A 27,788-nucleotide genomic window follows, 5' to 3' on the forward strand; every position below is an offset into this window, starting at 1 on the left:
AGACTCCTATATGTAACCTTCCACCAGGACTGCCTTGTCGTCATCATCCTCCTCTTCATCATCTACCATAATCTTAAGTCTTTCAGAAACTTTTCTTTTCCATTGCCTCTCCTGTTGTCTCCTGGACTCTGCAGCGGTCCACTCCATGTCCCCATCATCACCATCAGAAGTGGTGCATGGAGAAATGTGTGGAGTAGTACCCTTCCTTTTCCTTGCTGGAGCTCTGCAAGCCTATGATTCTAAAAGAAGCTCAACCTCCTGTTCTGCTCCAACTTCAGGCAAATTTACTATTGCTGGCTGTGACTGTGGCTGCTGTCCACAATGCTCTGTTTCTGGAAACAATTGTGTACTACTTTGTGAAAAGGACAAATCCAATTCGACATCACTCGTTGTCAGTGTCAAGATGATTACAGTGGCTCCCTTACTAACCGCCATTGTCCTGGGCTTACGTTTAGGGTGTTGCTATTGATGCAGAAGTACTGCTCTCAACTTGCTCACCGGGGGCCGGTGATGCAGGCACAAGTTTTCTGATAAAAAGTTTCTGGTCGGCACGCCAGTTGGTAGAAATCTGCTTCTTCTCCTACCCACTGGCCACTTTCTTGGCAGCACCTTTCTTTGGGGCCATCTTGAGGCTTTCATTCGGCAGTGACTCTAACCTTCACAAGCTGAAATGATGTCCCTGTTGCATAGTCCGTCATCGGTCACGTCATGTACAGGTCTTCTGTCTGGCAGTACTGTGGGTAATGTCTCTTCACTTTTTCACCCAAAATCATGCAAGGAAGAACATTAGTGAAACATGGCATTGTTTCAGTTCAATTAGTAGTCTAAACAAACAATATCATTTAGTGTGGATACTTATGTTATTATATGCAATTAACGATATAGTGTATCTATGCATAAAACCACACCAATATAATATTTCATGGTGTACTCTCAGGAAGGATAAGAAAGAGCAACAACATACAGATGTAACTGTTTGCTTTATGTGCAAAAAAGTTGGGATGCGGCACTCAGGGTGGTACAGGTGACAATGTCATAATCCTTAATCAATTAATGCTGTTGTGCACCTATAACAGACATGTGGTTGATGATGGATGTTAAAAATTTTTTAAAAAACATCAAATATATTTTTTATATTAAGATACATTAAAATTAAAAAACCTAACATTTAAAAATGTGAATATATTTTTTTAATAAATAAGTGAAAATATCCTCAAGCACATAACTTATTAAACTGTTAGAAAAGGGGCACTCTGGCTGGGTGCGCAAAATGGCTGCCAGCAGTGCCACATGGTCAACAACAACAACACTGAGCAAGAAGGCATGGGGAACAAAGAGAAGACATGGAGGCCTATGAAAAAAGTACACTGACTTGTTACACAAAATGGCCTCCAGCCACATCGTCATACCAGCAAGCAAGCAAGAAGGCATGGGGAGCAAAGAAGACATGCAGGCCTGTGGAGAAAGCAATCTGGCTGGCTACACACAGTGGCCATCGACCACATGGTCAGACAGCAAGCAAGAATGCATGGGGAATAAAAAATACATGTAGGGCTCTGGCAAACACACACTGACGGGTTACACAAAATGTCCACCAGGCACATGGTCACATCAACATGCAAGAAGATGGGGAACCAAGAAAACATGCAGGCCTATGGCAAATACACACTGACTAGCTACACAAAATCTCCACCAACAAAATGGTGAAACAGCAAGCAAGCAGGCATGGGCGCAACAAAGAACACATGCAGGCCTATCACAGAAGCACACTGGTTGGCTGCACAAAATGGCCTTCAGCCTCATGGTTACAACAAGAAGCAATAAAAAGGCATGTGGAACAAAGAACCCATGCAGGCCTATGGCAAAAGTACACTGGCTGCCTACACAAAATGGCTACTGATCACACTGTCAAACAGCAAGCAAGGAGGTATGGCCACAACAAAAAAGACATTCAGGCCAATGCCACAAGCACATTGGCTGCCTACAGAAAATGGTCACTGACCACATGCTAAAATAGCAAACAAGGAGGCATGGCCACAACAAAGAAGACATGCAGGCCTATCGGCACTGACTATATCAAACGGCCCCAAGCCAAATGGCATGTGGAACAAAGACAAATGGTGCCTTTGACAAACACACTCACGTACTGGCCAGAGAACGGAGGCATGGATTGGTAACACAGAAAAAAGAGTATTAATTCAGCAATGCCAAAAACTAAAATTAACAGGGATACGAAATTTTACAACAGCACACAACCTCCAAAGGCATCATATATAATTACCCTACCCATACACTGTATGCAGAACAAAATGTGAAATATCCCTAAAAAACACATGTTGCAAGTTAATCCAATACCATGTATGGCCTAAAGGATTCATTCCAAAAGACACCACAGAAAAAGTTGCAATCATGACTAGTACTGGGGATACTGGCTGGAATTCCCATTGGCAGACTAAGCCAAAAAGTGAATTAAATAAAGTTTGCAAACATATTAAAACACATGAGAAAAATGTAATGAACTGTGCAACATGTTTCCTTTAGAAAATAATGACATTGAAAAAAATAATTAGGCCCCTACTAACACTGCAAGCCACCCACCACACTGAATTTTAAAAATCAAATTAAAGTACAGAAAATCCCGATGCATGCCCCCAATCAAACAAACAACACAATTAAACACCTATTGTTCAACTTTCTTGTGAAATCTCAAATACAAAGCTCTTAAATCCAATGGTATATATGCAGTAGACAAGGAGAGTGATCCTTCCAGCTCCAAATCACAATAAAAAATGACTAGAAATAAAGCACTGGGAGGAGCCTGTTGGACAGGAAAAGGAAGTTGGAGTCTTTGGGGCACTTCCTTCCTATTTGAAAGAAAGAGTAAAAAAAAAGGCTTATCACACAAAAAAATCCACTCTAAAATTCTCTCAGCTGCACCTTGAGCACAAAAGTTTCTTGAGCACTCCGTTTGGGATTGCCACTAGATTTGTACCATCATAGCCGGAAGTAGCGTGAGTGAATCTCGAGAATATCCTGGTCCTCGCGAAGAGTGCCAAAGTAAAATTTAAGGGCATGAACGGAAAAAAGCCTCTGCTTTGTGCCCTTAATGCAGGATTCAGGAACTCCGCGTTCCTCCATGGAGTGCCCGAATTCCACCAACTCCACAAACAGCGTGGAGTTTAACGCCTGGGGCTTGTTTCATGTCTTAAGAATTGGGATTTATAACACTCTTCAATGATAAATTCTGATTTAGTGTCACCATCCTGAAAATGCCACTTTTATAAAGTTGCCATTTTCTTGTCTCCACTATTGGGTACCAGCAGCCTGTATTCTGGGTCACGTGACTAGGCGTAGCTGACACTTTATATTTGTGTATTGTTCCCAGACAGTGAGAAAAGGAGAAAAGTTGTTGGCCAGATAGGCCATCTCAGACTTAATGAGGTGTAGGAACTGCAACCTATCACACTACCACATCACAGAGGCTGAGCCCAACACACTCACATAGGATGGTGACACTAGCCCCAGGGGCCAGAGAAGTGAGGCAGGAAATTCCAAACATCTCTGAGGGTGGAAGCCTCCAGAACCTGTACCCAACTTCAAAGTGAGCCCCATTTATGAATAGTGGACCCTCAGACCCAACACTTCAGCATGCTTCTGGAGGTGTGGATGACTCAGGGCTGCTGTGCTGCTTTGCAAGAAGGTATGTTACTCTGCTGCCATACACCCCAAGTGAGAGTGAAAAGGACTGGACCTGCTCCTTGAACCCAGGGCCACCAAAGCGACTCTAACGGCTAGTTGGCGGACCTCCAGATCAAAGTGTCAAGGAGAGCACAGGTTCCAATCACCCAGTACCCATCACCTGGACTCTGTCTACCACCACATTCTTTGACCTTTGGATGTGTGTGAGCCTTAAGGTGCTCTTCCAGCCCAGCTGTGATCTCTTGAGCAGAACTGATAAAGTATGACATATCTCCTAGAAGCTCCACATCAGAACTACCGCTGAGTGATTCATCATTGACACAGGACATAATATCACAGGCCACAGCTCCTCAGATGCACCACTGTGTGGCGCATTCCCCGTGCTGAACATCACATTGTAAGCCACTGTCGACATTATCCTCACTGACAATGTTGAACATTACATTGCAGCATGCAGCTCCTCAGAACAGCAGCCTCACAACACATCATTGATGCACGAATATGATGCAACACCTCACATCACAGTCCCACAGCTTCTTTGGAACAGACGATGTGTGACGCATCCTCAAAGTGGGATTTTGATATGCTCTGCAAACAGTATTTATGGCTCCTTGTTCAGCGGGCCTAACTTGGTCCCTTTCTCCGACACATGCGTCATTGTGGTCACCCGGAACTGACAACCCCAGTAGGCACACTTAAATATATACAATTGTATATCAATGGTTCTACTGATTGGATTTATGTTGTTTTAGTTTCAAATAATTGAATACATTTTACACTATTTATTTTAATAGGTGTGGGATGTTTCTTGTGTTCTGTTTTCACTTTATCACTGTTTGAAGTGCTGCATGGAAGTGAGCCTAAAGGTGCTCTTACAGTCCAGCTGTGGTCCTGTAGGCAGAACAGATATAGCATGACAACTCCCTTCGATGCAGAACCAGAACTGCCACAGCACGATAAACCCTCAATGCCAGGCATAGCATCATAGCCCACAGTCTTCTCAGAACCGTCTCTGTGCAATGGATCCTCGTTACGGGGTTCCACAATGTAATCCCCGTGTCAATGGCATGTTCGACAAATATGCAGGACACTGCATCGCAGCCCCACAGCTTGTTCGGAACCGTTGATGCGCAATGAATCCTTGATGCAGGAATTCCCATCGCAAGCCCCTCGTCGGCACCCACCCCGACAATGAGAAGCAGGGCTCTGCATCGCAGACTCACAGCTTCCTCACAACCATTGGTGTGCGACACATTCTTAATGAAGGACTTTACATTGCAAGTTCCTCCTTTATGACATCCTCAACAACGAAGCAGGATTCCACATTGCAACCCTGGAGCTCCTTGGAAACGCTGATGTGTGACACATCCTCGATACAGGAACATGCAACACTCCGCAACCAGGGTTTAAGGTACTTTGTTCAGCTGGCCTAACTTGATGCCTGTATCCAGTGCTCACCGCATCAGATTTGGCCTGATCCTATAACTTTGTCCCGAATCGGCATGACCAAATAACCACATTTAGCATTTGTGCTTCTGGATAATATATTTGCTTACATCTTAGAAATTGCATATCTCATGTCCTACTAATTGGATTTTTGTTGCCTTGATCTCCAAATAATTGATCAAATATTACTCTAAATTGGTGTTTTTCATGTGTTGTGTTTTTACTTTATTACTGTTTGTCTTAAATACTTTACACATTGCCTCTAAGTTATGTCTGGCTGCTTGTGTGCCAAGCTACCTGTGGGTTGGTCACTGGTTAATTTGGGGTTTACGCAGCCGCGGTCGGCAGTAGGAGGTCCTGCAGGGCGGTGATGGGGGGAGGGGAGGGGCAGGGTGGGGGGTAGTAATGTATGGATTATAGAGTTTAACAAGTAAGTAAACATATAAATAAATAAATCAAATTTTGTTGCATGCACTGCATCGCATTTGGTGATGCAGTGCACGCAACAAAATTATTTTTATTTATTTATATGTTTACTTCCCTTTTAAACTCCGCAATCCATACATTACTACCCCCCACCCTGCTCCTACCCCTCCCCACATCACTGCCCTGCAGGAACTCCTACTGCCGACCGCGGCTGGGTTTACGTATGGCTCACACTGATAGAGAGTATTATTGCTACTTGAGCAGGGTTTCACTCCCCTCAACCAGTAACCCAATTTCCAACAAGTAGTTCCATCCATTACATTTTCAAAGGTGCACTGCAAGTGACCCTGTTACAAGCAGCCCACAACTTGAATCCCAACTTTTGTCCATGGTTTCTTATTGCAGTGTGCACCAGCTCTTTGTAGTCCGGTAAACATTACAATGGTGCATACTTTTGCCAACAATGCCACATGAATGGCTAAGGTATATCTCTTCAATTGGTTAATCTTCTCAAGTTGTACCCTCTCAACTCCCGCCTCGCCCACAATGGCTCTGGTCTTTAAACATTCCTGATTCTCTGCTTCCAAAGTCCATCTGATTGGTCACAATAACTGCGCTGCTCAGCAGAACACCTCCAGATTAGGCATTCCCATTCCATTTAGGAGCCTCAGCATTTTAGTTATAGCCAGTCTTTTTCTCCTGGTTGCCCAAATTAAGTTTGTGAGAAGGCTGTTTATTTCCATAAAGAACACTTTTTCAAGACAACACATATGGCCAGAAAGTTGAACAGAGATCATGACAAAACTAACATTTTAGCAATGGCCACCCATATAATGGATAGGAGGCGAAGCCTGGTCCAAAAGAATGCCAGATTATCTTTTTCTTCAGTTTCCCATTTCTAGATGTTCATTTCTGTGATGGATTTTTACACCTAATACCTAAATGTATTGGGCTCCCACTTAAAAGAGTAATCTATATGTAGTGGGTCAGCTGTATCAAACATTTGAAAGATTGGGTAAAAGATACGATTTTACCAAATTTACTTTCAACACCGAGAGCAGCCCAAATTTGAACAATAGCTTTATGACTCCTGATAGACTCCGCTGGGGCTCCCTCAAATATAGGGGCAGGCCATCTGAGTACCAGAAGCCATATGTGTACTAAAGTATCCAAAGCAATGTCACACACTCTTGTACTGCTGGTGATCTCTCAGCATTGTTCCATTTCCACACTCTTATTTGCTGCTGAATTATTAGAGAAAAAACATGGAGGTGGAACTACAAAAAGTAAAAAAAAAAAACAGTCAACCCTGTTTACTTTTGTATACAACTGCCCTATTGGCTCATGATACCAGGGGTAGTAACAGCAAACCAAACTACCATCAATGAGTATTAAGGTTTTCTGTTGACATGACTCCATCCACCGCTTGCAGTTACATTATGACCTTAAAGTTTAAAAGACTTGTAAAAATTGGGGGTTGTTTTGGTCCTTTAGTCAATATTGCTTTTTTGTCTTCCTGAAGCCCTTTGCAAAGCCTTCGTTTTTTAGGGTGTATATGATGGGGTTGCACAGTGGAGGAACAGCTGTGTAGAGTAAAGCCAAGATCTTGTTTTCTTTCATTGAAACTTTTGATGTTGGTCTCATGTATGTGGAACAAGCAGACCCAAAGAATAAAATAACCACAGTGAGATGAGAACCACAGGTTGAAAAGGTCTTTCGCCTCCCCTCTATCGACTTCATGTTCAGCATTGATGAAATGATCTTGACATATGATGTGAAAACAATAATAAAGGGCGCCAGTGCAAAAATAGATCCAATAACATAGTTCACTGTCTCAATATCGTGGATACTGGTGCAAGAAAGCTTCATCAGGGCAGTGAAATCACAGAAGAAGTGGTTGATGGTGTGGGATTGACAGTAGGAGAGCCTAGAAATCAGTATGATGTGCGGAAGCGGGGCCAAGATACCACCAAGCCAACTTCCAGTGGCCAGTTGGGTGCACATATTTTTGTTCATGATACTCATGTAATGTAAGGGATAACAGATGGCCATATACCGATCATAGGCCATAACTGTGAGGATAAGAACTTCTGTCCCCGACAAGAAAAGAAAGAGATATATCTGCAGCAGACATTTGGTGAGAGACATGATTGTGCCTGTCTGAAAGAAGTGTATCAGCATATGTGGGAAAGTAACTGAGATGTTAGTGATGTCAATAAAGGCAACATTTATAAGGAAAAAATACATGGGAGTGTGCAGGTGTGAGTTGGAGTATACTATGGACACAATAAGAAGGTTTCCAATCAAAGTCATCACATAAATTGTTAAAAATGCAATAAAAAGGGGAACTTGCAGCCGTGGAAGATCCGTAAACCCTATAATCAGGAACTGTTCCTTTGAAGTAAGATTTTCTCCTTCCATATGTCCAGATTAATTGCGATTTGAAGACAGGCTGAAATAAAGCACACCAGCAATGTGAATGCAATTTTGACTAGCTGGCTTGACTTTTAAGTTTCTGTTTGTGGTCTTCTGAAAAGCTCGAAATATCAAAGGTTCAACATATATTGGTTTCTTTCAAACATGTTACCAACAAATATTTTCTGTTGCGCAATAGCTTTAGTGGGGTTTTATCATTTGTCTTTCAGTGATAGGGCAACTATTCATTGCAGAATATGTGTGAATAAAATTGTTATCTCAGCTTAGATTTCCATGCAACAAAAGTTATAAACTGCTGTGTACTCTTTAAAATATGGTATTCTATTGTAAAAATATATCCACAAAATGTAGATTTGGAGAAAGTATAATATGTATAATTTCTATTAGTAAAAACTCCACCACAAGATTTTTGCATGAAAAGACGGTACACATATAGCATGAATTATACCCACTAGGTGTTACTTGTTCTGGGTACAATACTACTTTCTGTGGTATTTCTTCACCTTCTTCTGACCTTATTTTGTTTCATCCCTGACTCCACATCTCTGTGTTTCCTTTTATTTATTTACTTTTGTTTCAAGTGAGATTTTGTTTGATTGATTTTTGAACTTCTTTCTTATGGTTTGTGTCTGGGCTGTCTGACTCTTTGTCTCCTCTATTTTCGGGGTTTTCTTTTGGAGATTGAGACACAGTACATACCTGAGGATGAAACAGTCCTCCCTATCCGATCTATTTCAAAGAATCATCCAGTGATGCTTGGAGTGTGGAGGTTGAATCTATCCTCCTGTTGAGACAGGATGGCTGGTGAATCAGTGTGGTCCACAAATGGAGAGCAATAATGGTCTAAGGTGCAAATAAAGCAGATCCAACGGACGGGCTGATATTTATTTCTATAAGCTGGACAATATGTAGTGCTGGGTGATGGACTGCAGACCCTCTTCTCTCAAAGGATTCGATATGGATGAGATAGCAAAGTTCCACAAAGGGAAGCATTCAATACATGCTAAACAATATAAAATGGGACCTAGTTTCACCCATTAATTTGTTTTTCTCTGGTTTTTGCTTATCCGAATTATGTAATGTAATGTAATGTATGTGGTCTTGTAAAGCACACTGCTGCCCTGAGGCGTCGTGGCGCTGTAGACCGCTGGGGAACCCCCCCTGGCTATCCCTGTGAGATGGTCCCTACTGGGTATCTCCAAGGTGAAACCAGGCATCCCCAGCGAATGTGGGGGGCCGTTGTAGAGATGAGGCAAGCTAATGCCTAGAGTTGCCGAGTGTGATCCCTGGTTAGAGTAGACACCGAGGCAAGAATTATCGAGCCCGCTGACCCTGGTCCACGACCCTGCCGCATCGGGAATTGAACCTTGGCCCCAGGCTGTTCTCTGCTTCCGGGTCTGCTGCCTCTAACCAGTGAGCCACACCACTCCACTATCTCAAGATTACCTTACTATCAAACTTCATATTGAAATTCCAAACCAGGCAGAAGAGACTCCGATTTTAGCATGTCTCCAAAGGCCACTTTAATTGACGATGAATTTTTCTAATACTTTCAAAATGCATCGCAGTAACGATCAATGCCTCGAATCAGGCTGGCCTGGAGGAGAGTGATATTTATGTCACCCAATTTGTTTCTATTGCTTAATGAATGTGAGTTCATCAGGTGCAATAAATAGTATTATTTCATTCATGGTTACTGCCGAAAGGGGCTTAATGTGTGGATCTTGGTACTTTTGGCACCAACATCCACATGTCTCTCTACTTACCTTTGATTTCCCCCTAATATATGACGGTAGGTAACTTAAGTATGACTGTTAATCACTAACAATATTTTAGGAACACTTCACCACAAACCTTCAATGTTTTAGTTAGATCTATTCTGGCTCAGAAACACATCTGCACAGCTATATATTTTATTTCTCATCTCTATTTGAATACAGATGTGGGGTTTGGCCTGATAATCACTTAAAGGGTCATTCTTTTAGTGCCGCCATTTCATCTGCAAAGAACTGTTGCCTAAATGAAAATGTAAGTGGACACGTTTCTTATATCTAGAAAATAATTTGAACAGGAAGGCATCGTGTTTCCAGGATTTCTATTGCAATTCGAAGTGGAAAATCTACTTTTCTAACTCTTTCAAGCAGAGCTGTAAGTAAAGCAGACAATTTAACTGGAGCCAGCACCCTCTCCTAAGTCCACGATGAGTAGATGCGACAATGCAGGGCTGCCCCCCTTAGTGCCAAAGGATGGCACATGAGTCAAACTCCCAGTGTTTGGGACCCTCGAGAGTCCCCCATGCCCGTGTCACTTCTGGGCAGGAGGGGAGGGGAGAGGTACTTATACCTCTCCCGCCCACTGGTTGCCCTCTTGTTATGCTGCCTTGACACCGTTTGGCGTGCCCCGGGGATCTCATTAGCTGACTGCGGTGAGTGCCCAACCCCACACCCCCGTTCCGCTTAGGCAGGGCTGCTGGGCCCGGCCATCGCCTTGGTTGCAGTCCGTCTGGGGCTGAGTAAGTCAGCTCCCGGGGCATATGGAGCAGTGTCCCATGCAGGGTCATGGCAGAGCAACCAGGATCCCCTCCGCTGTTCTATTTTCATCAGTGCCGGGTCCGGACTCTGGCCTGCTCGAGCTGGATATTGCGTGGGTTGGGGAGGGCAAGGATTCCACCCCCTTCTCCACTGGCACTGCCACGGGTATTGCCCGGTCAGGGCTTAGCCCGTGTAGGCCCCATGTCGTATTGGGGGATAGAGCTGCAGGCGCCGCAAGGCTTCCCCTCACCTGGGACTGCAACCATCCACAGGCCTCGGTAAGGGGGAAAGGCCCCTTCCCCGGCTTGCTTTCCTGGGGTGGCAGCAGAACTTTAGTTTGTTGCCCCTGTGTTGCCCCTTACCCTCAAACTATGCCCAACTTGCAGCCTCCTGGTCTGGTTTCCAAAATGGAAAGGAGCGTAGGGTTACAGGTTTCGGGTGCACATTGCTCCTGCGCTGCACCCCGTGATGTCCAAATGTTGCACTGCTCGGGAATGGTGAGATGCGGGTTTTTCTTGGGGGAGGCCTTGTGTACCAACTTTGGCAGAGAGGTCAGCCACCCGCCTGGATTCTGCGTGGTCTGGTGTGACCTGCGAGCCTGCTCTCAAGGCCCAATTTGGGTGAGCACTAGGTGCGGATGGGCTCAGCAGCGTGGGTAGGCGCCTTCATTCTGCTGTCGGAGGCATAGGTGGCCGCTGCTCAAGTCTTGCCACGGGCCGGCGGTGGCACAGGTGTCATGGTGATTTGGGGTTCCTGGGGCCGGTTGTCCTTTTAAGAACTAGGTAGACTGTGCATGTGGTTTGTATGCGTCTATGGCAGAAGATACTATGCTGTCCAATGTATATATCCAGGACGACATAATCGTTAACCCATTGTCAACCACAAAGGAAGTTTTCTCAAAATAAATACAATCAATTTCTCGTATTCTTTCTGCAGTCTCTGCTTGCGTAATCTTCAATGCTTCATTATAAGCAGCATAGATACTGGCATATATAAAACGTTTATGACGCGGTGTTCTTGGTCCTAGCAAGAATTCTCTGGGATCAGCGCCATCTTTAAGTAAAGAAAAGTGTTGTTTTACATCCTTAAATGAAGATCTATGTAGCCAATCAAGGCAGAACCTCCCTACACTGTATGTTGTTACTGTTCCTGGATGCTGTCTCTGAACATATCTTGGATCTGGCCTATTGAATGTGAAATCCTGTGTTTTGTTCAGGAATCTATCTTGACAGTTGTTTGTTTCTGTGGGCCAGATTAACCATTTATTCCAATCTGGATCTGTTCTGTTGTGATGCAAAATAGTATGTACGTCGACCTCCCCCTCTGAAGTGTTATCACTAACAGGTGTAGGTGTAGGTATGGATGGGTTGTTCATGTCTTTTATCTTGGCTAACCCAAGGTAAGACGTCTGTTGGACAGTGTCATTCAAACACATAATTTGTTCAGGTATTATACACGCTCTAAACAGAGCTTCTATTCCCTGTACCTACCAATCTTTTGTGCCCCAGACAGTTTTCGACTCAATTTGGTCTTTCCAAAAGTCGAAACCTACTTTAGATAGTTGGGCATAAAAGGCTGCAGAATAAATCTGTTCGGCATATGTCAACATAATTTTCATTCCTGTCTTGTTTACATTTTTAAAGTAAAATGATTCTGGATTGGATACATTGAACCCTGAAAAGTATGGAAACTTCCTAAAACATGTTTTTGAGCTACCCTTTGGTGGCATTGGACAATGTTCCCATTGGTTATACATTAAAGCATTTCTAGGAATTGCAGATATGTGCATGAAATGATGACCATAATGATTATAACAATACATTTGTTCATAGTCAGATGAACCTTCTAAGTAGTCATGATTTGTAAATACTGCAGACATTTCTGAGTCTGACATCAACAGTCTCAAAGTCCCAATCATCAGAAAAGGTACTAGATGAAACAAAGTGACTTAATGAAATCTTGAATAAGTGTGGAATCTTCAACAGTTCCGACGGGCCAAAAATGTCATAATCTGTTTTGTTTAATCAAAAGGAGAACAAAGTTCCTATGCCAGTGTGCAAAAAGTCACAAAGGCATCAGGGTGCAAAAAGTCACCCATACAGTGAAGGGGTAGAAGAAAAAGAAAATTATGTAAATCCTGGGTATAGAGGACCCATAACTATGAGAGGAAAAGTCAATCTACATCCTCTGCTGCCCTCACACACCCCGAAGGATGTCATGCTTCATCATCGGGCGTTTGCTCCTCGTAGGGCCGGCGCTGCAATTCCCTACGGGTCCCCAGAAGGGTTACTTTGTCGGAGATCTTTTTGAGGATTGCCGGATGGTCTGTACGGGTGTGTGGGGAGTGGGTCAAAAGGAGGGTTATAACAATTTGTACAAGTGCTGTAGAGTAAAATTAATGCAAGGGTAAACATAGCGATAAGATCCAAAAGTATACCCTTGGCAGTCAATACTGCTAAAAATTATTGACCCAAAAGGCCTATTTTGCCTAGGTGTCAATGATCAAGGCCAACATGTTTCGCGCTTCAGTCGCCCAAAGGTCATTAGCGCTTCGTCAGGACCATCATATAAAAAAATATGAAGTGCACGTGAAACAGTGAGTGTAAATATGACCCTCTTATCTCAATCAGAGCGGGGCAGAAACTTGTATACCCTCATTGTGGTTACAGCTGCTAAGTGGAAGCCGCTCCTGAATGATACCACAAAAAGACAATGAAAATGGGGATGGAGGAGCCACATAGGGGAGGAAGCACACCGAAATGGAGGACTCCAAGAGGATGCAGCAGGGGGAGAACGCCTCCAGGCGAAGACATCATAAACAACATAGGATTTCGGAGGTTGGAGCAGCGCACCGTTTTCTAAAAAGTTGGCTGCCAGGCTTTTGCCTTCACTTGATAACTCATATCCTAGAAAAAGGACGTTGAGGTGGGCAATTCTTGATTTCTTAAAATTTAATTTGTACCCTCCTGAGGCGAAGCCCAATATAATGGTGTTCACCCTGTTCCAGTGCCTGTCCAAGTCATCGTCTGTCAGATAGATATCATCTACATATGACAATAACTCATCATCAAATGTTTGTAGTAACTCTGTTACCCTTGCTGAAAATAACCCAGGACTATTCTTAAATCCCTGAGGGAGACGACAGAAGTGATGCTGTGCCCTCATGATTGAGAAATCCAACTTTCTGGTGCAATGTTTTAACAGAAGAAACCATTAGAAATATCTAATGTTGTTTTGTACTTTTTACGCATAATGTTATTCATTAATGAAAGCTGCACTGTGTGCATTTTGTACTGCAAAAGTTTTGCAACAAGAGTTTAAATGTCTGTAATCCAAAACTAGACGATATGTATTGACTGGTTTGGAGACAGGAAACAAAGGATTGTTCATGGACGAGGTGCATGTTTCAATCACCCTCAGATATTCATGTTGATCTAAGATCTCCCTGACCTATTTTTAGCTTCTTGCTTAACTGGATACTGCCTTTGTGCAGTCGGTTAATTTTTTTATTGGATTTTATGGTGAAAAGAATCCTAATCCCATCCTACATGATTTTTGTATAATGCTGGAGCTTGGCGACTGCCTATTTCCTTGATTAGGTATATTTTAATGGAATTGGAATATGGTTTGAGAAGGATGGCATAATGATGTCTTCGAAATTGTGAGGTCAGTGGACCACTGGTCCCATCCTTGTATGCACTCTATAATTCCTCTAATAGAACAAAGGATTCATACTTCTTTTACGATGATTTGATACTTTTTTATTCATCATAGTAGTTCATAAATTGATTCCATATCATATATGTGATATTCTTTTTTTTGGTTCTTTTTCAACATATAACACAGTCCTTTGTATACATCCAATGCATTTCGGGGTTATAGTTTACCCCTTCATCAGGGAAAGGACACTATGATCAAAAGGAAAAATAAACAGCCTGTCAGTTATGTGATGTGTCTGGTGGAGTCTGTACAACAAATTAAGGAAAAAGGGGAGGGGGGGAGGGTTTAAATGATAACGCTGGGTGCTGGTTTGTGTGATCACCTTAAAAAACCCATCAACCCGTGGGACGCCAAAGATTATCAACCATTTCTTACGTGCTGTAGTTTTCCGGTTTATGTGGCTCTGTAGCATGTGGGACGAGAGCTTAACTCGAGAAGTTAATGCCCTAATGGTAGAGTGGCCGGTGAACTAACCTGAATAGTAGTAACGGAGTTCGTTCGTACTCTGTTCGTAAACGCCGGTCAGGACGGGAGCGTCAGTGGCCGCGTTTAATCAAATTCAAAGAGTTGTGATCACGTGGTTTATAGACAGCGAGGATAGACTTGTGTAGTAGTTCGCAGGGGTGCGGGCGTGGTAGTAGAAAATCTTCTTTGGGGGGTGAAAGACTATATGTGTAAATGGTTCCTATTGTGGTAAAACAGGAGGAGGTTATCGCAAAGGGTAATAAGTGTGGGGATGTGACCCCAGGACATCCGGGGTAATGGAAGTAGGATAAAGTGTGTGTAATATGAGTTTTAACACTGCAAATCTAAACAAAAAATAGTATGTCTAATATCCGGTTGGAACCAATGGTTGGTGTTAATATGTCCGATAAACACAAATAATGTATCAAATAAATACAAATAATGTATCCAATAAACACAAATAATATGTCACAGCGAATTCACACAGGAATTACTAGGTTGATCCAAGAACAACCTTACAACAACCTTCCAGGTAACAAGAGAGTTCAATTCTGTCGCTTAAGCCGAATGGCTTCTGTGTAGAAAGTCTTTGAATCCAGGTATTTTCTCGTTGAAGTAGAAATTTGGTATTGTCTCTACCTTCAATTTTCGGAATCGTTTCCAATATAATGAACTTTATTTGGGAAATGTTATGTTTTTCTTCCTGAAAATGTGCGGCTATTGAAGATTTGGTATTTTTGAGACGGATGTTAGATTTATGTTCAGTGAGTCTTATCTTGATTTTACGTTCTGTCTTGCCAATGTACAGTTTGCCGCATGGGCATTTTAAGGCGCAGATCACGTTGCTCCAGTCGCATGTGGCATTGACCTTCAGTTTTATCTTATGACCTTTCATGGGATGATTAATTATATTTCCTCTGATGATGCTATTGCAGTTTCCACAGTTCAAACATGGTTTGGTACCGGTATATTTGATGGTAGTTGAACAAGTTCTCCTAGGTTATGTGCTCTGGTGAAAGCGAATAGTGGAGGTTCCATGAATATCTGGTTAAAGTCAGGTTCCAAGTTCAATAGTGACCAATGTTGGTATATGATCCGTTTAAATTTTGTACTTGCTATAGAGTATTTCGAGACTACCACTATGCGGGTCTGTTGTTTTTTTGTACAGGGTTGTAGCAGTTTCTGTCTATCTGTGTTCGAAATCTTGTGTTTGGATTCTTCAATGATATTATCTGGGTATCCTCTATTACGGAATTTGGTGGCAACTTCCTCAATTCGTTGTTTGGATTTAACAGAGTCTGATGTGATTCTTTTGACCCGTGCCATTCGGGAAAATGGGAGATATTTTTTCATATTGGGTTCATGGAAACTCGTATAGTGGAGCATGTTATTTCTGTCTATTGGTTTTGTAAATACATCAGTTTCAAATCCCTGTTGGTTGATAGAAACTTTAACATCAAGGAAGTTCACACATTTTTCCGATATTTCCCAAGTTAATTGAATACGTTCATCAATTTGGTTAAATTCCACTAGGAGTTTTTGTAGTTTTTCCTTGGTGTCTTTCCATATGATAAAGATATTGTCAATATAGGGTGTTAGGAGTAACAGATTATCTGTCCATTCCTTTTTGGTGAAAATGTGAGTCTCCTCATACTGTTGCATAAAGATGTTGGCGTATACAGGCGCCGCCGAATTGCCCATGGCCATTCCAACAAGTTGTTGGTACCATGTATCTTGGTATTTAAAATAACTCTGATATAGTGTAAAGAGCATGAGCTCCATCAAGAACGTTTGAAATGGTGCATCCAGGTCAGAATTAAGTAAGGCTTGTTCAATTGCTTCTATGCCTAAGGAGTGAGGAATAGAGGTGAAGAGTGAGCATACGTCCGCAGTACATAAGATCAGTTTGTCTTCTGCATCAATCTTTAGATTATCTAATTTTGAAATGAAATGCGTGGTGTCTTTCGTGTATGTTCTCATAGATTGCACTGATGACTGGAGATATTTGTCCAGTAGTTGGCCAATAGGTTCATGAAGACTCCCACATGTGGAGACTATGGGTCTCATGGGAGGGTCCATGAGGTGTTTGTGGATTTTGGGTACCATTCTCAGAGTGGGACTCTTTGGATAGGCTTTAGTGAGAAAGTTCTTGGTTCTGTCGTTGATTACTCCTGCTTCATGTGCTTTCTCTAGGATGTTCATAAGAGTTTTTATAAATTCGGTTGTGGGGTTATTGTCCAGTTTCATGTAGGTGGTAGTGTCTGTTATGTGTTCCGTGACTTTAGACTCATACATACTTCTGTTCATGATAACTCGGGCTCCCCCCTTATCAGCTTTGGTGCATCTGATCTGGTCGTTTGATGATATATTTTTCAAGGTATCCAAATCTTTTTGAGTGATATTTTTGATTTTTTTGGTAACATGTTTGATGCTGAGCAGATCTTGTTTGACTCTATTCTCAAATAAATCAAGCGTTTTATGACTGACTGGTGGTTGGAATGTACTGTGTGGTCTTAATCCGAGTAATTGGTCCACTTCGTCTTTGGGTTGTTGGGGTAACACGTTGTCAAAGAAGTGGCGCAGCCGAAGTTTGAGCATAAGTTTAAAGAAACTTACTTCCAGTTCCAAATTGTTTGTGGTGGTAGTTGGTACAAATGATGTGCCCTTTTGTAAAAGTTTTGTTTCTTAATTAGTGAGCTGGTAATCACTAATATTAATAACTAGTTGGTCTATATTTGAGTCTTCTTTCCTTTCTTGTCCTTGATGGTTCCCGTCACACTTCTCGTGGTGGGTGGTTCTTTCTCCTTTTCTTTTTCTTTTGTTTTGTCCTCTCCGGGGTCTCCTTTTTGTGCTTGGCCCTGTTCTAAAAAAGGACTCGATTCTGCTTGCAGGCTGGTGGTGGGTTGTTCTGCTTGAGTAGTATCCGAGTTTTTGGGTGTGGGTTGAGTTCTCCGAGTTCTTTGGGTACTGTCACTATCCGATGACGAGGTCTCTGTTTGGGAAGTATAAGGTCTAATCCTTCTTTTCTGAGCATAGATTTCGGCCCATGTGTAGACCTCTCCAAGTCTGTAGTCGAGAGTGTCCCTCTTATATTTGCGAATCTTGCGTTCATTAATATCGCTTGTATGTTTATCCATTTGTATTTGTATATCGTCAAGTATAGTCTTTAATTCCTCCTCAGATAGCATCTTAGATATTTCTGTTGATACTTCAGAGATTTCCATGGTTAACACTTCTAGTATTCTGCCCTACCAAAATCATAATGATGTCTTCGCCATGTGGGCACTCCCTGACAAATTCTGGTGACCAGTCTTGTTCAACGAGAAGAATGTCATAACCCTTAGAAAGCCGTTCCCAAAAGAGTGCTCTCACTTTTCTTGGTATGTCTCCCTCCATCCAGAGTGTTATTTCATATAACTTATGTGGAGAACTAACCCTGGCATCTGCGGTTTCAACTTGAATGAATTCATTCAAGTCCACTGTCTCCAGATGATCCTTCAAGTTCTTGCGAGATATGGTGACTTCTGTTGCGCTATCCAACATTGGCTGAGCCCATTCCCCGTTCTTGAGCTGTGCCCTCAAGATCCTAGGCATGTCTGATTTTTAGACCTGCTACTTTCTTTTTGGTGAATTGAGGTTTCTTGCTTTTCTGAACGTGTTTATCGTCTTCGGACTTCACGCGTTCTTCCTTGTTTTCTGACCGTTCTCTTCTTTCGGATTTCTGTGACGAAGTCCAAAAGGTATGAAAGGAACGAGTATCAGTATCTTGATATCTATCAGGTTTTCTTAAATTATCTCTGTTCCTGAGGTTATACCTCCTTTCAGAGGGCTCCTTTTGAGGAGACCTACCTCTGGAATGAGAATGCTTCTCTTTGGAAGTTTGTTTAGTGTTTTCCCACTTCTTTTTAAAAAGAGTAGGAATGTTTTTAGTAAAGACTTTGGAATGTATAATTCTATTAAGTTTTGCATGTTACTAAGTAACTATTCGTTCGACATTGCTTCAATGTCAGGTTTAGGTATGTAGCTAGTTAAAGCTGACCATGTTGCTCCTGGTCTACCTAGTGGACCGAGCCTGGTAATGTGATTTAAATGTTTTAGTGCGCCTTTAAACCAGAGCGCATGCTCCTGGTATGTGAGTGAAATTTCAATATCCTCGAAAGGAATGTATTCCCCTGGTGGATCATCTTCTTTGTAGAAGTGAAACATATGTGTTATTGGATTCGCTTCAGGGAAGACTATCCATGAATAGAATACCTCTGTCTGTTGATATTCATGTGCCTCTATCACAAAAACTATCCTACCACCTTTTGATGCTAGGCCATGTTTTATAAGTTTTATAGTGATGGCTTTACTTTAATTTAGAGGAATGCATATAGCATCCTCGTTGGTTTCCTGGAAACCTGAATAGTTTAAAGCTGCAACGGCTGGATCAGCCGCAGCTCCACTGGCCCCAGGATTATCTTCGTCGGCCATTTTGTTGACTGAAAGTTTGCAAAGCAAGTATCAAGGAACCAAAGATAAGATGCTCAATATTTTGGAACACTGTATCCTTCAACGTTGAACAATCCAAAAAAGAATACATAGGATTTTTCGTCCTACTCAGCTAAGGCAGATGTTATACTTTTACCCACTCCAGGCACATAATTCAGAATTACGGAAAAAAGGGGTCTCTGAGAAAAGCAAGACTGAGTTACTCCAGTATCTAGCATTAAATTAGTGCCTTACCAAATGTTGGGTGCCATGTAGTGTAGTTACTATATTGCCAATAGGCTCTGTGCATTGGAATTATATACACTATAGATTTGACATAGGACTGATGTCAGTATGTCTCTATCGAGTATAGTTAATTAATTGTGAGTGCCAGCTAGCTCAGAGGTCACTAGAAACTTTCTCGAATATACAAGAAGGGATGAAAGTCTGACAACTGCATAAACATGACAACTTTGTTTCCCCAAGAATAAAAACGTATCTTCATAGTCGTGGGAACAATAGATATCTATTTTACTCAATCGTGCATGCTTTGTTTCTACAGAGTGCAAAAACAACAGTTGATGGACAGAATGCAGAACAATGTCTTTCATTCACCCCAGTACAGAGATCTGGGCCTAAATCCATCGTTTTTTTGCTCACCATGCCTTTCCAGCTTGAACACAGTCCAGCCCGAACTGCCAAGCCAGGTCCTCCCTGGACTGGAAACAAGCATCCTAGGACCGGTTTCGGACTTTCAGTCCTCATCAGCAGGATAGCTTGATTCCAGTGGCATGGAGAGCACCGGACTCATGTCTGAGCATACCCGTACCACTCGGGGTGACAAATGCAAAAACAAGAGTGGATGGACAGAATGCAGAACAATGTCAGTCATTCACCCCAGTACAGAGATCTGGACCTAAATCCATCCTTTTTTTGCTCACCACGCCTTTCCAGTTTGAACCCAGCCATATGCAAATCAGTCTTGACCCTGTGCCCCATGGGAACAGTCCAGCCTGAACTGTCAAGCCAGGTCCTTCCTGGACTGGAAACAAGCATCCTAGGACCGGTTTCGGGCTTTCAGCTTCTCAACTTTTTTATATGAACCTGCTGCACTCTCTGTCTGAGGTTTGACACTCTGTGTCTTTTAATTAAATTACCCTTTTGACATAAATGAGGCTACTATTGTCACAATAGTCGAGTGATTAAAATGAGACATAAACAACATGCTTTGCTTTTCCACGCTATACCCTGAATAGTGCTTCATGTTTTTTAAAAGTACACAGTTTTAATATTTCAATTCTGCACCTCTACATTAGCACATATTTTAAAACTAACTAAGGTCTGATCTAAGCTGGTGATAAGTACTGAACACCTCAAGCGAGGGAGAGAAATGTCACCTGACCCCTCTGATTGGTAACGTTTTGTTGGCTAGTACACTAATAGACTGAGTCCTATAAAATAATCCCCCCTCCCCCTGTTTTTCTGTCTTGGCAGTAAATTGTTCTTTAATGTCAAAAGGGATTTTTGTTAGACCGGCCGCGCTATCGTTTCCAGCTGGTGGCATCCGTACGTGTCCCAGCTGAGTAAAATTGGGTAGATAGAAATCACTTTAAAACTTCTGTGAACTTGACATGTTCATTCATTCTCTCATTCTCATAAGAAAGAGTTGCAGACCATGGTAGTTAAGAGGTAACCTTTTTGCCACTGGAACACTGCAAGAATCTCTAAGCATTTCTTGAAAATTAGTCATTCTTTTGTGATTGCACCATGTACATTTCCTGCTCAGTTGTGGAGTGTTATATAAGCTGTCAATAAAAAAGTTTTAGAAGTAATTCTTCCTACAAAGTGCTGCCAGTGGAGGAATATAGTTTGTGTTTAAGCCATACCCTTAATTACATAAGCCATGCATGCCCCTTTAAGAGACCCCCCCTCTTTCAGCCAACATAGTTAAAACCCTGATGTCAAGATCCTCCATTTCTGGTGCTTTGCTGCAGTTTTAATATGATCATAAGAGTTTATGGTTATTTAAATGTTTCCCTCACCTTCGTTGCTTGGTTTTGCGCTTAAGAAAGTGTCACTCATAGACGTTGAAAAGTCACTCATAAATACTCAAAAATACACTGAAATTCTGAAAATGTCACGCATTGTAATCTGAAACCTTGGCAGCTATGGCAGCGCTGCTAAGGGTGTTGGCAAAAACAAGTAGAAAGTCCTGCCCTGGCCTGTGCTTGTCGCCTGGCAGGCCAGAGGGCGAGGCCAGCACCCGGGCACCTGTTTGATTAGCTGCGGTCCATCTCCTTTGGTATCTTGGGCACTCGGCCATGCTGCATTCCCAGCGGAGTGTGGGCATCAGATCCCTTCGGTCTCTCGGGCTGGACTGGGGCTGCTTGCCTGGCGTGGGAGACCGACCACCTCCCGCCTGATGCACTCGGTGACCACCGGTGCCGAAGGACACACAGCCAGGGTGCGTTGGTGATGCGCGGAGCTGCCCGTGAACATGGTGGACCCAGATAGGGAATGCTTGTTTCGGAAATTATTATTTTCATGACTTGAAAGAAGTCTCCTTGTTCTAGAACATATTTATTCCACACCATGGCTTGGACCTTTCATCACCCCCACTTTCCACACACATTTATTAGTGCTTTTCACTATGACTCAGTTTACCTCTCCACTGGTCCCTCGATTGTGTGAAGCCGCCTGGACATAAAGCACAGAGTCTGACTGAAGTGTGGCCGTCTCGAGCCACTGGAATTCCTCCAAGCCCCTGCAGCTAGACCTCGCCCTTTCTATGCATCTGCACCCCTTTAGTGGCCATGTTAGGAGGATTCTTAAGCCTCCTGAAGCTTCCCTGTGTTTTGTGTCCATCTGAGGCCTCCACCTTTCCATACACAACTTCAGAAAAAGAGCTTAGTTGACCAAAGCAGGGCGGTCCCTAACAGCCAGAGGAGGTGTAATAATTATGTGGCTCAAAGAAAAGGAGAGTTCACAAGTCATGTAGTATTTGGTGTCAGGTTATGACTTGTCATTTCCTGTCTTGTGTATGATGCTAACCCAGGCTTCTGAACATATTTACGCTCTATGAGAGATGCAAGATGCATTCTGGGATATGAAGTACTGTCTACTACATATTAAATGCAATGCATTAAATTCTGTTCTATTTTACATGGCCTTGTAGTTTTGTGAGGTATGCGTCCAAGGAAATTGGACGCATTGTTTAATTTAGCACATTGTGTAGGCTATGTCAGGAGTGAACATCGCATCCAGAGGGTTGTGGGACATATTGTTTAACTTCATCCAGTGCTGCCTGTCTGAGTTATTACAGCCAGGTTCTACTTTTACATGAAGTACTGTGAACCGTGTCAGACATTGCGAGGCAGCACGTGCTGCACCTTTTCAAGCCGGGTCACTTGAAAGCCCTTCAACTTGCAGCACATCTCGAGTCAGTGCATAGCGTGAAGTAATTGCATCTCTCACTCTGCTAGTTTCTCATAAAATTAAAGATGTGCTTGCCTTTTAAACTAGCAGCGCCTAGTGCGCAGTCATGATTATCTTCAGCTGCATGCTCTGTTACAAGATGTAGTTTTGCAGTCACTCACAGCCTGTGTCTGTTGAAACCCTTCTTTTCACGAGACATGCCACTCCACATACAGCCGCACTAAAATCATGTTAGGCCGCTCGGGGTTTCTGAGCCACAATGTGTCACTTAAGTCAATAGAGCCTAGTGTAGCTTTGACAGCATGTGGGGGTCATGGTGTGATCTGTGTCTTGGGCAGATAGAGGTTCCCTAACCGGGGGAGGGGTGGGTGCGGACCTCTCGGGGTTAATGATTTTTATTACGGTTGGAGTCAAGTTAGCGTTTGGAGAAAAAAAATTCTACTCATTTATGTTGCATTTTTTATTCAACCCCAGCGTGTTTCCCTTGTTTTCATTACTTAATGTTACTCTCGTGAAGGATGTCGCACATTGTCATTGAAACGTCACTCATAATTTCACTGAAATGATGAAACGTCACACATAGCCGTCTGAAACCTTGGCAGCTATGGTGCTTTCACTGTTATGTGTAGAGGGAGTGGGTTGCAGGCTCTGGCCTTGGACACAGGGACAAACCGGCACAGTAACAGGGGCAGTGTTTTAAATGGGCCTGCACTTCAAAATACTCTTCTCTTCAGTAACAGAACTTTTGTTTCGGAATCGGAGTTATGTATCGTTACAGAGGTGTTAAAAGTACTACAATGTTCCTTGTATATTGAGCAGTTTTCGGGCAACACGTAGTGTCAAGTAAACTCTGGTGATTCATTTACCTGCTGGAGAGAGATGGGAGTTTCATCTAGTGGCAGGTTTCATTTGTGTGAGGTAGCGCAGGTGGTTAATATCATAGCTGCCAGGTATTCGCATTGCTAATGTGACATTTCCATTGATGCAGACTTATGAAAGACATTCTACTGTGAAATGTGACACTTCAAAAACATTTTATACTGTGTTAAAATAATGAGTTGAATATTCATTGTGCTTTAAGTCATAGGCTGGGACATCGTAGCACTTTAAATACAGAAGTCGTTAACCATCACTCCTTAAACACCACCAGGAATCTATTCCTTTACTGTCTGGTTACAGTCATCTGTAGTAACTAAATTAATCAATTAAATATCAAAATGCAAACAAATGCATTTCCTACCGATTACTTTAACTTGGATTTATCTTGAAACATAAAGTGTGCCTTTATTTTAAATGCTGTTACCTGAAGGTGAAGACAATCGAAACTTGGGACAGAATAAATATATTTTGAGGCAGATTTATGATAACTGGCGCATCCCCAGGGATGCGCCAGTTATTTTGCGCCGCTGCTCCGCCACCCTTGGTGCGCTGCATTTACAATGCGGCGCACCATGGGGCAAAAACGGCACAGATGCGTGACGCATCTGTGCCGTAAAGGTGCTGCATTGCTGGAGTTGCGTCGCAAGCGCGACGCAGCTCCAGCAAGGCTCGGGGGTGCCCAATCTTTACAATGCTGCGTCAAGACCTACGCCTGCTTCAATCAGTCGCAGGGTTTTGACACAGCATTGGCCTGAAAGTGACTGAGTGAAATCCTATAGATTTCACTCAGCCACTATTGCGAGGCGCACCTGCCCCGGAACACCCACCCTGCGCCGGAACGCCCACAAGTGGCGCAGGGCTTTACAACGTGACGCATCTGCCTAGATGCGTCACATTGAAAATGGGTCATAGGGATGCGCCACGTTTACGCCGCAGTTGCGTGACGCAAACATGGCGCATTCCCAACATAAATCTGCTCCTTTGTTCTTCCAGCTTTGTTTTTATCTTACAGCCCCTCCCAACCCTCTTCCCCCTCATCCGGCCTGGTACTGCCCCATCTGCAGAACTCAAGTTAGTCTAGTGATCAGGTGCATTAGACTCACCTGTATTATCCTGAAGGTGCTGCCAGGAGAATTGTGATCATACCCAGTGTGGTGGACCGGTCTACAGACATTGCTGAGGTCATGGATGGGGCAGGTAGGGTACAAGGGTCCTGCACACGCTGTGATGTTATGAGTGAGATGTCACAAACAGGGTAGGTAGAACTGATATAAGTTTTGGGTTTCCTTCTGCTTTTCCTTCATCGGCGCAGCTAGGCGGGGCGGTCCATCCTAGGCGGCACTGTTTTGGTGACGGAGGCTGTCTAGCCCTGGGCCGTGTCATATATGTTCATGTAACTTGCATGATCGAAGTAACTATTAGCGGCCATACTACGTGTCTCTTGGACCTCTTTCAGGTGCTCGCTGTCCTTTTTCCCCAGCACCCCCCAAGGGGGGCGGCAATCTGAAGGATAGCCCCGGGCACCACAAGCTCTAGCTACGCCTCTGAGAGTGTTCTACTTTCAAGGGGGCGCACAGCACTTCACAGTAAACATTGTGCACCTGATTCTTGGCTAATTTCTGATTCCTGTGTGAACAAAAGCCTGTGTTTGCTCAGAAGTCCGAGTTTTGTGAACATTTTCACTCCCGCTGTTTTCCACTGACATTAATTGGGAGAAAAGGCCAGGGGATAAAAGGTAAAAACATCCCAAATTAAGCGTATGTACTGACTCTGGTGGTTATGCCTCATTTCCTAGCTGAAGACTCAGAACAGGAGATATTCACTCAAGCGGTTAAATTATAGCTCACTGTGGTCACTCCTTCACTCACACAACTTGTAATCAGGACCTCAATGTTTCACCGACCTCTCTCTCTTACGACATGAGAGTGTTGGGGGGAGGAGGGGGTCGAGTCGGTGCCAGATTACAGAACCCTGTGTGAGATGGACCTTGTACACAGAACAAAACAACATCCTGGGCAGCCTTGCACATATTCAACATGCTTGATAAGACACGTTGAATTATTGGAACGCTACCACTGCACATATGTTCAGTTTCTGGCACGAGGATGACATTAATAAACCAAGGTTTACGCCTATGCTTGGACGAAAACATGATTTTATTTGGAATTTTCCAAAAATGTCAGGGCTAGTCCTGAATCTTCATCTACCCGAAACCGCAATCACATTTACATGTGTAATTTAAAAAAGAACCATAATGGATTTGTAAATGTTTTTTTTAAAAAACGCACCTTTGCCTATTCACCCCCTTAGGAAAAAAGACTTCTGCAGTTTGAGAGAAGCAAACCGCCAAGTGTTCTCGGCTTGCAAATGGATGCAAAGCAGTTTGTTAATAACTGTAAACTCAAATGTGTTTGTGAGTGTGCACACATGTTCCAGGGCATCCTGTCCTGGAATGGTCACCCCAACCACAAGCAGTTTTCCTCCCATGCAACATTCACCCACGGGGCAAAATGTCACACGCTGGTCAAGCACATGCAAAAGTGATTTGATCTTGGAAACCATTACATTTGATTTGTGCACCTGAGTAAAGCTTTGTTTACCTGTGTTTCATGTGAAGTAGTGTGGCTCACTGGTTAGAGGCGGCAGACCCGAGAGCAGAGGACGGCCCGGGACCAGGGTTCGATTCCCGGCGCGGCAGGTTTCTGGACCAGGGTCAGCGGATTCGATAATTCTCTCGCCTCGGTGCCCACTCTGATCAGCGATCACACTCGGCAACTCTGGGCATTAGCTTGCCTCATCTTCACTAACGGCCCCACCTGACCGCCGGGGATGCCTGGTCTCACCCTGGAGATACCCATTAAGGGACCATCTCTCAGGGAAGCCAGGAAGGGTTTCGCAGCGGTCGAAGCGCCTTGGGACCCTCCGGGTAAGTAGTGCGCTATATAAATGCCTATACATTACATGTAAAATACAGTGAAATAAAGTGCAATAAAAGGATGAAGGGCAAACTGGGCACGGTTTCTCCATAATATACATTGGCTATTACAGATGTTGTAAGTACAAGATTACATGCGTTCGAGTACATCTGTAAGTGCTAGCATGTAATACTTGATTATTACAGATGTCGTAAGCACAGCATTATATGTTTTCTCCTGAGGGAATTAACACATGCATTTTGTTTGTATACAGATGCCAGTGGGGGCTTGTTCTACGTGGTTATTACAGATGTTTTAAGCACAACATTCTTCGCTCTCTCCTGAGGGAATTAACACATGCACTTGAGTACAGCTGTAAGAGCGTGGTGCATGTACTACTTGGTTATTACAGATGTTGTAAGCACAGCATTATATGTTTTCTCCTGAGAGAATTAACATGTGCATTTTGTTCGAGAACATCTGTAAGTGCAGGCCTATACGACATGGTTATGACAGATGTTGTAAGCGCAGCATTAAATGCTTTCTCCTGAGGTAATTATCACATGTTCTTTGCTCGAGGACTGCTCTAAGTGCAGGCATGTACCACGTGCTATTTCAGATGTTGTAAGCACAGCATTACATGTCTTTTCCTGAGGGAACTAACACATGTACAGTGTTAGGCTAAGGCTGCAATTGCATGCTGCAGAGATGCTGCAGCCTCACATCATTCCATTCCACCAGAGGGTGACTCTTGCCTCACCAACACACATTCCTGGCATGATTAAACAGCAGTAGTAACTTTCAACGCTCACTGCTGAAGCACGCTGTTATTATTGTGGTTGAGACACAGGTCAGGATGCGGTTAGGGGTGTGAACGATGCAGTCCTAGTCAGCAGGCGGCGGTGGAGGTGGGATCGCCCGTCTTGGGGCAAAGAACTGGGACAAGAGACCCCACTGTCCTTCAAGGGGGTGTTCGTCAGGGGTGTCCAACACTTGTACATGTCACATTTTGCTCTTTAAGGCAGTCGTATGCAAATCATGTTAATTGCAAAGCCCTCAACACAATTGTATGATGCTCGAGGGCGTAGTTATTGCGTGCTCTGTCCACGCGCGTACGTGTGTGCGTGAAAGGTGGAGCCTCGTCAGGTCTCCAAACCCAGATTTCCAGTTGTCAAACGTCAAGTGAGAGTCACCAAAGTTCAGATGAAATCTTCCTTGTTTAATCTTGTTTAATTCATTTTAAAGCATACATTTTACAGAGCACGTTTAGTTAATGTCCGGCGTAAATATGAAGGTACCCTATTTAATTTGATGATGAGTTTCACCTTCCTGTTGTTGATGGTGTGTAAATCATGTAGCTTTATTT

General features: G+C 43.2%; 1 protein-coding gene across 1 annotated transcript; it reads right to left on the reverse strand.

The window, feature by feature from the left end:
- Positions 1-7,065: 7,065 nt before the first annotated feature.
- On the reverse strand, positions 7,066-7,992 carry LOC147700634 (olfactory receptor 5V1-like). The gene has a single exon (XM_086929151.1). The coding sequence runs from the start codon at positions 7,990-7,992 to the stop codon at positions 7,066-7,068; it is 927 nt and encodes a 308-aa protein (XP_086785277.1).
- Positions 7,993-27,788: the final 19,796 nt, after the last annotated feature.

The sequence above is a fragment of the Lissotriton vulgaris genome, chromosome 7 (assembly GCF_964263255.1).
Source record: "Lissotriton vulgaris chromosome 7, aLisVul1.2, whole genome shotgun sequence".
NCBI lineage: Eukaryota > Metazoa > Chordata > Amphibia > Caudata > Salamandridae > Lissotriton > Lissotriton vulgaris.